Here is a 13,129-nt window from a genome sequence, read left to right on the forward strand (position 1 = left end):
AATTCTATATGGGGCTTTTCCCAAATCTACGCTAGCGGTTAGTCTTTTTTAGGCTTTCCTAAAATCTACCACTAACAATTATTGTTCTTTTCGCGAACAGTTATTGTTCTTTTTAGGCTTTCCCCAAATCTACGCAAGTAATTATTGTCTTTTTTGGACTTTCACTTTCAAACTTCCTCTTAGACTTTGAAAGGCGTTTGGTAGGAGAAAATTTTCACTATTGTAAATGGTGTTTTTATTCTCCCAACCAATGTGGGACATCACTCTCCTTACTTAATGAACTCAAAAAAGAAAAAAAAAAAATCGACGAATTCTATATTTTGATGGAGACAACCACATCGCAGAGGATAGACCGATAAACTCCATCTCTTTGTTCCTGATAAAGCAGCACTATCGAACACTAGATAACAAGCGTCTGAGGCATATGCGCATTCTAATAATGGAACTCAGCTTTCAATAAATTATAATTCATAAAATTCATCAAACATTATAAAATAGTTCGTTTTATGTTACAACATGGCTGCCTAAGGAATGAAAATTATGGCAAAAACTCAATCGAACAAAAATGGGATTTGACAATAACTTCGAAGACCTGAAAGCAAAATATAGTACTAAATTTGGTTGCCCCCACGACAATAAACATTGTACTACTGTAGGACACTCGACAGCAGCCCAGCTGTCTTTTCGGTACTGGTCGAGTTTGATCCGACTGTTAGCCAAAGCTCGACGAGGAGTGTTAGAATGAACCATAACTGCCATGCTGAACCAAGCAAAGAAGAGATCTTAAACATGAACATGGGTCAAATCAGGCTCCTGCTGCATTGCTTAGCTGGAGAGTCATTCTTATGTTCATTGCAGCCAACTCTGCTGCCAGGTACTTGAAGACATAAGGCATTGCCACTGTCTCCATACCTTTACTTGTTTTGCAAGCATGACATATAACCCTTTTAGGAGCCTTCCCTGGGGGAAGACCACCAATTTCGCGCACGGCACGCTTCTGGGGCTGGACTAAAGTTGATGTAAGAATGCTACCGCAAAGCGAACACACATCAGCAATGTGATGATCAGAACATGTATGAAGCCTATCATGTAATAAGTAAGATGCTCCATGTGCCAGCATTGAGTCACGCTCCATTTCACCAAAACGTATGCCACCACCTTTTTTTCTACCTTTGATAGGCTGTCGAGTGACTTGATCTACAGTTCCGGTCGAACGAACCTGATAATAAAACAAACATAAATCAACAGGTCATGTCTTTTTTTAATTTTTTGGTAAGAAACCGTGAGAAAAATGAAAGAATACACGAGCATATAAAAACAAGCTCAAACAAAAGGATTTTTTAACCTAACTACAAATAAGACTCAGAACAAGACCATCTCAAACTTTTTCATCCGATCTCTCATCCTCTATAAAAACAGTGTTTATTTTCTACAAATACCCCATAAAAAAGTGAAGAAACAAGCTTGCAAGTTCTCAAACCCAAAACAAGAGGAAGTCTCAAGTGCCTATAATGATACTAACAGATTTTGGTGCATGTGTTCAATGAGAATATAGACAATGGTGCACTAATAAAACTTCAGACCTTCCAAATGATACATATTCTATATTCCAACTTTTCGAGAATATTCTTTACCAAGCTATATCTTCGTGTAAACTGTCTAATATTTTTACTTCCTATAGTTATACCTCCCTCATTGCAAATTGAGAAGGTCTTTTGTAAACACCACAGATTATACATCCCTCTATGATTGAAATAAACTTATCCAAAAAAAAAAAAAAAAAAAAAATCTATATTCTTGTTAAAACACAGTGAAACAGAAAGAAGTATTGGCACGGTCCCTGGAGCTCAAGGCATGCATCAACAATTTTAGATATTATAGCACCCCCAAAGCAAGCATTTACTTGCTTCAGGATACATGAAACGAAATAATATGAGAATATAATAATATCTTAAGAATAAGAAGACGCCAATGTCCCCCCAATAGGTGAATAGTAATTCATTCTTTATAAAGGCACTAATGATAAGACCTCAAAACTAATGTGAAAATGTCAACAAAGTTATTGGCTATTAAAAAATAAATTAAATAAGAAAATTTCACCTGATATTTATCAGAAACCATGTGCCGAAGACGCTGATAATATACGGGTCCAATAAAAATTTCACATGTTAGCTCTGTTCCATAAACCCCACTGTACAATACCTCAACACCATGGTAATTGAATCCCTTTTTAACTAATGTGGAGCCAAGTTCATCAACAAGTGATTCAGTTTTAGACTCTTCATCTCCAGCATTTCTTTTCTTTACCGAACTCTTAAATGGCGTCGCATTGATAAATTCTCCATTTAAACAGCCTCCCTGTAACAAGTGATTGAACTGTAACTACAAAAGATGGCTCAACGGAATACTGAAAGGAGCAATGAAACTTTGCCGAATCAAAACTTCTTCCTAATTTCTTTTCTTCCCAACAAACATCGATGATGGTGTCTTTTTATCATTACAGGCACTAGAGGTTTTATTGCATTAAGTTAACCAAGAGGAGACATACTGAATCGCACTCTACCAATATTTATATTTACTTCAGAATAAATTGTTCATGTAGGTGCCTTCAATTTCATATTTAGTTAAAGTAGATCATAACATTACTCTGTTTCGATGATCCTTCGTGATTGGAAAGCCCTTCTGTGATTAGCTTTCCTTAGGAGGGGGTTCCCTATTCCTCTGCCGTTAGGCTGTTTCTTTTGGTTTTCTCAATGTATTTCCAAGTTGCTCATCACAAAAGAAAAAAAGAAGGAAAAAAAAAAAAACATACATATGTTACTCCGTTTCTAGATAGTATTACCTTAGCAGCGACAGACTCCATTAACATTGCAATTGTCATTCTCGAAGGAAAAGCATGTGGATTGATAATCAAATCGGGACGCATTCCTGTAGCACCAGAAAATGGCATATCAACATCTGGCCATAGTTGGGAGCAAACACCTTTCTGCCCATGTCTACTACTAAATTTATCTCCAATCACTGGATTTCGGGGATGTCGGAAGCGTATATTCACCTTAATAGGAAAAAAGAAGGGAAAGTAAGAAGACTTGATCAGACTATTTTTGTTTCCACGGAAACAATACCTGAATTAATTAAAAACGAAGAAGAAGGACAAAGATAAATCTAATACAAACAGGGGGGGCCAAGGCGATTACAAAAATTCAAAAATCATTAGACCTGCTTTTCTAATGATTGTTGAATTTTTATTTATAGAAAATAAGTTTTATAAAAAACATGGGAGCAAAATGGGAGGGCAAAATATCTACTTTCAAAGGATTTACTAAAAAAATAAAAATAAAAGGAACAAGATGCGAACTTTTCTGAGGAGTTATAAAAGAGGTAAAGTTTTCAAAATCTTTTGTCAAAGAAGCCCATCTAAAGAACAAAAAAAGCAATCCTATTAAAAATCTCAAGGTCACAAGCGCGGCTTTTCAACAAAATACACCAGTTTCTCATAGGCCCCACTTCCCATTACATGGCTGAAATTATCATCCTCCATAAAGCCATGAGTGCCATCAAGCCCATGACATAGTAATACTTGATTCAACGCATGAACCAATGAAGCTATAATTGTCAGCCACAAATATCAATAAAAAGAACATTTAAAAACATGAACAGGTAGAGCTTCCTTGCTTTCATAATAATACTCACATAGGATCAAGTGAAACTCCAAGTTGAGTCCACTAGAACCCACTATAATTATTTATCTGCTGTTACAATTCAGATAATAAGGAAAGAGATCCCTATTTACCTTTTGAGGGTGCTTCTTATTCTTTACATCAACAGACACATAATCAACAAATACAGGTTCTGAACCTTTAAGTTTCATGTTTCTAGTTGTGCCTGCCACCTCATCATAAATGCTACAATAGGGCTCATCTGGTTTTATCATCTGAAACATGTCACAAATTTAGTCAGTTTTAACACGGAAAGAAAACAAGATAACACAGAAGATAAGGCTAACCTGACCAACATAAGGAAGCCCATCCGAATCTATATGAGACCGCACAGATTTGTCTATATTACTCCTCCTAAACAACTTTTGGCTGCGACTTGATCTACTGCTCTGCTCAGACAAGTCAATGGTTTCTGTCTGCCAATTTACCACAATGGATGAACACATCAGCAAGAATATGCGTAACAATTTAATAAATATTCTGTTTTGAGTCAAACAAATAGATAAATATTTGTCTAAGGGGAAAAAGATGTTGAATGTGCAGATGTTGAACGTGCACATGTATTTATTGATCACAAAAGGAAAAACAACCACAAACAAACCTGATAAATTTGTCCATGGTACATTCCACGCTCCACAGAGGACTTGTTCAAAATCATTGCATCCTCCATGTCATAACTACATGCATCATGAATAAAATAGACTGATTAGGATTGCAAGAAAATATAAACCAATCCCATCCAAAAAATTTATCCAACAATCTTTATTTCTTACCCAGTATATGCCAACACTGCCACTATTGCATTTGTCCCAGTTGGATATTCATCTATGTTGTATTTCATATATGTACTTGTACGAACGATAGGGGTTTGAGGAGTCTATAAACATTCCAAAATAAGTTTGCATGTTATTGCAAGAAAACTAACGAAAGGCTTCAAACATAGAAGACGGGTAATAACTGAAAGTGCCTGAACATAACCCGATTATTTCACATTTTGCAACTAACAAATTTACATCAAAACAAAAAAGTAGTTACATCAACATCTTTCACATTGTTATTAGCGGCAGACAGTGAAAGAATAAAAAGGCCGCTAACCTCACAGAAAAAAACAAGAGATTCAAGACTCAAACAACAGGTACTAAGATCTAAATTTCAAGAAAGCATATACTATTGGGCCACCCTTTTAGAAATGAAAAGATTTTGCTTTGGACTTCTCTCATCAGAGCCTTTCTTTGAAATGTGTGAGAAGAAAGAAACCAAAGGTTCTTTTTGGACATTGAGCTCCCTTTTGACAAACTCCTCAAATCTGTTATATATCATGCTATATCTTGGTGTAAATCTACTGCTTTCTTTTCTTCTTATAGTTATGCTACCCTTTTATCTACTTAGGCAAGCTCTTTATGATACTCTGAACATTTCGTCCCTTTCATAATTTCATACATCAATGAAATTGTTCTTATAAAAAATGAGGATATATAATCAAGTTCTCAATTAAAATGATCATCCAAAACCAATATAGTTTAAGCATCAATCAACAAATGCTCAGGATATTATGTTCCAAATATAGAACAATAACCATTACTAAATCGAAAACAGAAAGACTACGTGCTCTTGATAATATGAGAAATCTTATTAACAAAAATAAACAAGATGGCGACAAACCTGAAGATGGTATAGCTTTTGATCTGCACGGAACTGAATAGCTTGCAGAGAGAATGCCATTGTTTGTTTTGCCATCTACATTCAAATTATCACAAGTTAGGAGAACATAAACAAAGAAACAGTATATTATAAAAATGAAATAATGCAAAAGCACCATTTTATAAATTAACAATTAACAATTTTAAACTGTTTTCTTTTATTTTTAAATTTTATGAACTGCTTCAAAATATAACATTGAATTTTTAATTTTAAAAATATATGTATACTATTTATTAAAGATAGAAAACTATTTTAAAATGGGACTTCAAAATAGTCCATGAGGAGAGAAACCTGGCATTGGTACATATTACGCGGGCTCTGATTGTGATCAGACCAAGGGGTAAGATTCCCAACCACACTGAGCATCCCAGTTGGATGGATTTCTTCATGTGTCGCAGGAAACTCATCTTTCCTGCCACCATCACCCCCATCAGGACATCTTATTTCCATAAATACCTGTTTAAAAAAAATAAGGAATCAGGTTTTTAGCTTGCTGCCATCCAGAAAACAAGATCCCTACAAATCTAGCATTAGGGCCAAAAAATTTCTTTCGAATAGGTCTGAACTGTGATATAACCTGTTCAAATGGCCCAATGAGTTCGATATTTTGATTTTCCTCAGAAGATATTGAAAGATTTCTAACTGGTCGAACAAATCTAGAAGGAGATGTGAAAAGGAATAAACCAGGATATGCTCCACATATACTCAATGGTACATATCCAACTTCCAGATCTTCAGGAATCTGAAACATAACGTTAAAATATTAAGAATGAGAAAAGAAAAAAAGAAAAAAAAAACAGAAAAAAAAGAGAGAAGTAATTGAAGAAAAATGGAAAAATACAAACCACATGGGGAGATAAAACTTTTAATTGTCGTAAATGAGCAACAACTTTCTCTACTTCACCAGATGATATATAACCAACTATGCGACCGTCTAAAATAACATTAAGAACATCAGGAGGACCCATTTGAACAAGCTTTGGTAGTGACGGTATCATTCCAACTGCAATTAGAACACTCAAAATAGACGCCCTTATTTTGAAGAAGTCTCTAACTTTTCCTTGAGAATTGAAATATGATGTAATTCCTGAGATAGAAAATCATAGAATCCAACTGAATTTTTCATCCACTGCAAATATAGAGACTAACCATTACCCTACTAAATAGCAGCACAGAGGAATTTATAAGTGCAGCCACAATATTTTATGATAGAAATTAAAGTACCAACATGATTAACAATCTTGGGAGAGACGAAATATCAAGTGTAATATCAATTTGTCAGGTGCAGCATATAGTTCCCTTCCGACTTATGATTTTTTTTCTTGTTTAAAGCTTTTTTTTCCCTTTAACTTGTCTTTAATTACTGTGAAGTAAAATTTTGCAATTGTTTATTTTTGTAATTGAATTAAGTCAACTAACAAATGTCCCTTGTGTGAGTGAATTTGAGTAGAGAATCGAAATTGAGTTGAAGGAAGATGTTTGTCTTATAATTCCTCATCTCGATTCCCTTTCTTTTTCTTTGTGGGTGTTCAAGTTTGCACAACGTTGAACTAATCTTTAAAAGCAACTTCTCAAGACTACGTTGTTTTCCTTCAATTGTTCATCTTTCTTTGATTCATTGAACTTCTGTGACTTCTTTGATTTCTCATCCTTCTATCATATTGGAACATGTCCTTACAAGAGCATCCCTTGTCGTGGGACATAATCTTGGTCGTAAGAGAGTTCATTTTATTGATCTAGGTGGGGTTTTTCTAGTTAATCGAGTTCCAACCATTTATTTAAGGTTCCTCCAAAATTTATGTAAAGAAACAATCCTTCAACATTTCCCCAATGCAATTAGCAACAACATAACCACGTAGTCATCAATTGAAAGCATACACATGGAGCACTAAATGCATAAATTTGTGGTATTTCAAAAAGTTGATTAAAATTAAATATCCGAAGATGTTCAGAAGGGCTCTACATATAAAATGTACAAATCTTGCCCCAAGATCCTAAAAAACAATTGTATGTGCAAAGAAGTTCCAAACTTTTGCACAGTAAGTTATTGTACAGAGCACAATCAGTAACAGTCACAGATATGGACAACTCTCATATAGACACATAAGATGAACGGCAAACTTACTGCAAGTGCTGGTTAAATGATTCAACAAGCCACATGGTTCACCATCAGGAGTGTGTACTGGACAAAGAAAACCCCAGGACCTACATGATACCACATTATCAAAGACAGGCAAAATCACAATGCCACAAACCTACAAATGGCATAAAGAGCAACATACTCAGGTAGCAATTTCCGCACTGTTGTGGTGCGAAGTCCAGCAAATGAAGCTCCACGATGAACAGCGCGAAAATGAGATATAAAGCGCAAAAAATTAAGTCGTTCTGCCTGAACTGTAAAGCCTGCCCTCTGATGAAATCAAATATTCACATTTTAGAACAAAAATAGAATACTCAATGCAGAAAAATATAAAAGAACTCTTTACAGTTGTGAAAAGGAAAGGGACCTTTTGCCCATATGAGGAGAATAAGATCCTCAATACCTGGTATTTGTCTACTCAAGTCTTTTGGTGCAACCCCCAATGCCATTATTCATTAATACGTCCAAAAAAAATCAATTTCTGATACTTTTTGTCCAATGAATTGTAGATCTCAAGGAATGGCCAACATTACGCACTTATTGGCCAACCATAAAAATATCCCGGCATGCCTTTCTTCACTTTGTAGGCAAAAAATAATGGAGAAACAAAACTAAAAAAAATAACTAACTAGAGCTGTAAAGCATGTATATCATCACTGAGGCTCTGAACTCAATTTATTTTGTGATATATCAAGAACTTGATCACTGAAAATTTTAAATCAACATAGACAAAAGTACCGAACACCTTATCACATGTTCAGTGATAATATATATTTCCTACATATGTAACACAATTAGCACCAATGTACATTCTTACCTGCTGCAGATCTAGGCCCGTTTGTGTAACCAGTCTTCCGGTTTTCAGCAAATTATCAATAGCTGAACTAATCTGCTTTGATGGATTCTTGTCCATGACTTTCTTGACATCAGCTACTGATGATATAAAACAAATTGATACTCAGTAACAAAAATAATATGCAAATACTGATATTAAATTTGAAGATAATTAATTCTAATTAAATTAAATTAAATGTAAAATTAAAAAAAAAATTAAATCAAAATGTAAAATCAAAGTTTTTTTTCAACAAGAAACATGATTTTCGTGGGGCAGTCTGTGTGTACAAAAGAAGATTTAAACTGAAATGGTAGTACAAAAATAAAGGTTTAATCCTTTTCTTTTAATAAAAGAAAAACAAGGGTATTCAAAGGTCCTCTTAGTTAGCTAAAGGGGCATAGTAATTCATGTTCTGACAGAAATAGAGATATTAATACAGCCGAAGTTGTGTTCTTGATAAAGATTCAATTTTAGAATTTGAGGACAGATTAACAGTGGATAAGAGCCACTAAGTAGATGAAAGTTAATCTGACAAAAAAAAAACAAAGAACCTTAAGCATTCAAGAGAACTTACAGCTGCAGAAATCAAAATTTTTGCTGGAATCGCTAAGTTCATCTTGAAGAAGCTTTTTCACCTTTTGCAACCAGTCTTCTAGTTTCTCCTAGAATTTAATCAAAGCATAAGTTTAATAACAAATAAGCTTTATCGTGAAAAAAGAGCATTAAGGTCTTGCTATTTTTCTATTAGAAAACGGAACTTGTATTAGTAGAGTCAAGCTATCAACACAGCATATATATTTCTCAATAGCTGAATCTATCAAATTGTGTGTAGAGCCAGCATAGTATTGACACGAGGTTTCTTGATAATTGAGTTTTTCCAACCTCCTTGGAAAGAGAAAATCACACGCTTACCTATTGAGTTAAAAAGAACATGACTTTTGTATAGTTTAATTTTGGCTGTTCTCGCTTATAGAAATCTTAGTGAATAGCATAATAAAATATTATGCTTTCACAGAATTAACATTCTTTAATATTCCATAAAAGTAGCATTGCATGTGCATCTATCAATTAGGCAAGTGATACGTCTGTAATTGGGCTGGGCCACTAAATTGTTGTTATACCTTTTCCAGAATCGTCCTTTCCAAGACAAGGCAAAAATACTTTGGCTCAATCCATTAAGCACCGATAGTTCATTTAAGGCCAAGTGTTCGTGTTGGTCACAGATACGTCTGACACACTCTAGACAAGTGTCTAACATGCTATTTGCAGTGTCTTTAATTTTTTTAGTTTCAAGCATGGCTTGGACACAAATAGAGAAAATTTTGAAGGAAAAAAAAAGACAAAACTCAACATAAAAGATTGCACTCTAAAATCCGAACCAATTATCACACACTGCATATATCTTAAAAGAACCTATGTGTATTTTGCCATCGTAAATGAATCATGAATGAAAATTTTTCCAGATCAAGCTTCTATGAGATGGAAGTTCGGCATTTTTCTACCTTCATATAAATAGTAATCAGTTGACCAGGTAGCAGAACGTCTTGGTTTTGCAAGGAATCAGGATTGTCAGGTACAGACGTCTGATCTATAAGGGAGAAAAGTTTCTGCGCCATAAAACTTATCAAGGGGAAAGCCACGCACGAAAAAATAAAATTGTCAGTAATACAAAATGGAAAATCATAAATGAATGTGCAATAGAAAAGGAAGAAGTGCACAACTCCGTTCTAAATAAAAAATTTCAGGACTCTTGTTAAATAATAAAATTAAAATGCCAGATTTAGAAAAGTAATGGCAGCTCACATGAGGAGATTGAACTTGTCATAATTGTTGTCGAGGTGAACAAATATGTAGTTTTTGAAAACTGCATCTGCAATCTATAAACAAAGATGTAGAGAATTAACGACTAATTAAAATGCTTTATGAAGTGAACCTACAAAGAAAATGGTTCATATATTGACCAAAGAACGTGTTATGAGTAGAAGTATAGAACTCACAGTGGACATTTTTTCTTTTTCCATCCCCTCCATGACTGGCTGGAAGTGTTGTCCTAAATTTACAGTAAATTCAATTAATATATATATATATATATAGGTAATGGTTACAACCATAGAAATAACCATTTAAACTATACTGAGTTAATCACCTATATGCTCTAGACATTGACGATGATCAAAAAGTGCCAGGTCTCGAACTTCATCAAGAATAATTTTTGCCCTTTCACCAACAAGCTGAGTTCCAACAGCACCCTTACCCTTTTCGTGTTTATCACTATAACAGCTTGTCAGACTTGCAAATATTTCATGGTCAGTTGTGTCAATTAGGGCCTGACAAGACAAAGTAAATATGGAAAATGTTGAATGTGAAAAAAGACTAGAAAAAACAATAATTCATATGCTGCTTTTTATTCAAGGAGAAATCCAATATTTAGTTATTGAACCTTCAGGACAACCCCTATGGGAAGCAAGTACTCCTTTCCCTTAACCCTACAAAATTATGTTAAAATGAGAATGTCTTCAGCTTCACAAATCTGAAACGTAGAAATTTTAAATAGGTATATATCTCTGTAAAGCGATGTCTACAAACATTACCAAAAGCCAAGTCTGGCACTTCCATTCCTAAGATAATATAATTTGACTGTTACTGAAGATTGATCTTCTCTTACGCACCTGGAATTGATAATAAAAAATTTAAAACTTAGGTGATATCTAAAGATTGAATGTAGATCCCACAAACAAAAAAAACAAAACCAAGAAGAAAAAGGTGTTTATATTCATTCAAAAGAGACTACGTTATTTACATAAAAGTAGAAAATACTTTAACTAAAAAAGCTTCAGCAAAAGGTAAAACCTTGCGTTCATCTTGTAACCTCAATACAATGACCTTCAATTTGGCTTCTTAAGAAAAGTTAACGACCTTGAGGCCTCAAGTTTTTAATTAATGACATTTTCCTTCAATGCAATATATTTATTTATAGGCCAAAATCAGTTTCGTAGTTCAACTAACAATGTGGGATCGGTTTAGTATTGTTGAAATTTGTTTTGAAGTGATGAGTGATGACCTTACTTGAAGAAGATTGGCTCTGTAGGTTGTACACTTTCTAGAACCTGTTCTACTGAAAAAAGAAAATTGGTTTCCAGGAACTAGGCAAAGGGAAACAAATTTCATGAACGAATGAAATTACAAAAGGGGGAAGAAGAGAGCTTCCACACTCTCGGCTCAAAGGAAGTTGGAAAAAAAAAAAAAATTAATTAAAACACTAACAATTTTTAAATAAAAAAATTAAAGATATATTAAAAGAAACCCTCTTCCAATTATTTGTTTGAGTAGCCGTCCGTAGGGCTGAGGTTATGGTTAGTGAGATGCATTCGGTGCCGCTGGAGGAGTAGAATTTATTTGGTCTTTTGCATGGAGTGTAGTTGGTGGCAGTTAATACATTTAATGCTGTTTTTTTGGTAAAGGCAGAAAATTCATTAGGTGCTTCGCATGAAGGGTTGGTGGTGGCTGAAGAGGCAGTTATTGGTGCTTTCTTGCATGCTTCTTTGCATGAAGAGAAGTTGTCATATGATTGCTTGATTTTATGGATTTTGGTTAGCTTGGTGCCTTTTCTGTCTTCGGAAGGATCTCAATTGGTTTCTCTGATTTCATGAATGCTCTCCGGCCTTGTTTCTTCTTCCTTTTGGGTTTTCTTAGGATCCTTATTCTAGCTTTTTTGGTTGTTCGCAGTTACATTTTTACTCTCAGTGTTATGTTTGCTTGCCTTTTAACATACCTTTTTATTTTCCTTTAATTTTTTGTTTTTGTATTCTTTATCTCCCTTGTGAAATTTGTATTTATTGAGCATTAGTCTCTTCTCATTTGTTCTGTTTCTTGTTTAAAACAAAAGAGCAAGGATTCAGACCAAAGAACAAGATAAGAACCAGATTATAATATAACAGAAAGAAAACAATAAAAGAATTGTGAGAATGAACTACCTAACACTACGCTTGATCTATTTAGAAAAACAAAGAAAAAAAAACCTTATAACCACTGCTTTATCGGTATAACCTTCCCGTCGATCAGCAAATGAATTCCTCACCATACTCATCGGCTGCAAAGAGTTATGACACCAAAAAAAAGTTATAGCAAATAATCTTTTAAAAAGAACTTAGCGGCTTCTTTCTACTAGAAACCAGAAAATTCATTAACAAAATTGAAAAGTAGGGTGGAAATTAAAGACAACAAAGCTAAATGAGCCAGCCATCACATATTTCCTGAAAGTACAATAAGCATTCAGACACCCAAACTCACCCAAAAGACTTTGAAAACAACCGATATCTCTCCTTAGAGCACAAGGACACGGTTATACAACATATAGAACAGATCTTAATCAAGTAAGTTTGTAAATGACCGATCTCTCAAACTCCTCTCTTTTTTTTGTTCTTTTTTTTTTTTTCTCTGAGACGATCGTTGTACTAAACCAAATACAAGACAACCTAAGGGCTGGGGAAAAGGGAACGCCACCCAACATTCTACAAAAGCAATGCCTCGTCTAGATACAAAAGAATTTCATAAGGTTTGTACAACACCAAAAGGTTGTTTGTGATACTCTTTAATTCCTATTTTTCCAAATAAGCCAAAAAGCAGCCAATATAGCACAATTCCATAAGATCTCTCAACCTCTTGCTCAACTTTGATTCAAAGAACAATGTTCCAACAAGTATAATTTTTTTTTTTTTTTTTTTTTTTTTTTTT

At 34.2% G+C, this 13,129-nt stretch overlaps 1 protein-coding gene across 1 annotated transcript in view; it reads right to left on the minus strand.

Moving 5' to 3' along the window:
• Positions 1-431: 431 nt before the first annotated feature.
• Positions 432-13,129, minus strand: part of LOC111496114 (DNA-directed RNA polymerase I subunit 2) — a 17,160-nt gene continuing 4,462 nt past the window's right edge. The window contains exons 6-27 of the mRNA XM_023146408.1: positions 12,415-12,485; positions 10,987-11,064; positions 10,836-10,881; positions 10,542-10,722; positions 10,393-10,445; positions 10,199-10,272; positions 9,898-10,015; positions 8,970-9,057; positions 8,378-8,493; positions 7,703-7,830; positions 7,546-7,625; positions 6,266-6,507; positions 5,998-6,162; positions 5,712-5,876; positions 5,382-5,456; positions 4,493-4,596; positions 4,321-4,396; positions 4,007-4,135; positions 3,794-3,934; positions 2,843-3,055; positions 2,101-2,358; positions 432-1,219 (exon numbers count right to left, since the gene is read on the minus strand). Of these exons, the coding sequence (XP_023002176.1) occupies positions 806-1,219; positions 2,101-2,358; positions 2,843-3,055; positions 3,794-3,934; positions 4,007-4,135; positions 4,321-4,396; positions 4,493-4,596; positions 5,382-5,456; positions 5,712-5,876; positions 5,998-6,162; positions 6,266-6,507; positions 7,546-7,625; positions 7,703-7,830; positions 8,378-8,493; positions 8,970-9,057; positions 9,898-10,015; positions 10,199-10,272; positions 10,393-10,445; positions 10,542-10,722; positions 10,836-10,881; positions 10,987-11,064; positions 12,415-12,485 (3,015 nt within the window). The 3' untranslated portion in view covers positions 432-805. The remainder of the gene's footprint in view (positions 1,220-2,100; positions 2,359-2,842; positions 3,056-3,793; positions 3,935-4,006; positions 4,136-4,320; positions 4,397-4,492; positions 4,597-5,381; positions 5,457-5,711; positions 5,877-5,997; positions 6,163-6,265; positions 6,508-7,545; positions 7,626-7,702; positions 7,831-8,377; positions 8,494-8,969; positions 9,058-9,897; positions 10,016-10,198; positions 10,273-10,392; positions 10,446-10,541; positions 10,723-10,835; positions 10,882-10,986; positions 11,065-12,414; positions 12,486-13,129) is intronic.

This window comes from Cucurbita maxima, unplaced genomic scaffold (assembly GCF_002738345.1).
Source record: "Cucurbita maxima cultivar Rimu unplaced genomic scaffold, Cmax_1.0 Cma_Scf00022, whole genome shotgun sequence".
NCBI classification, from domain to species: Eukaryota; Viridiplantae; Streptophyta; class Magnoliopsida; order Cucurbitales; family Cucurbitaceae; genus Cucurbita; species Cucurbita maxima.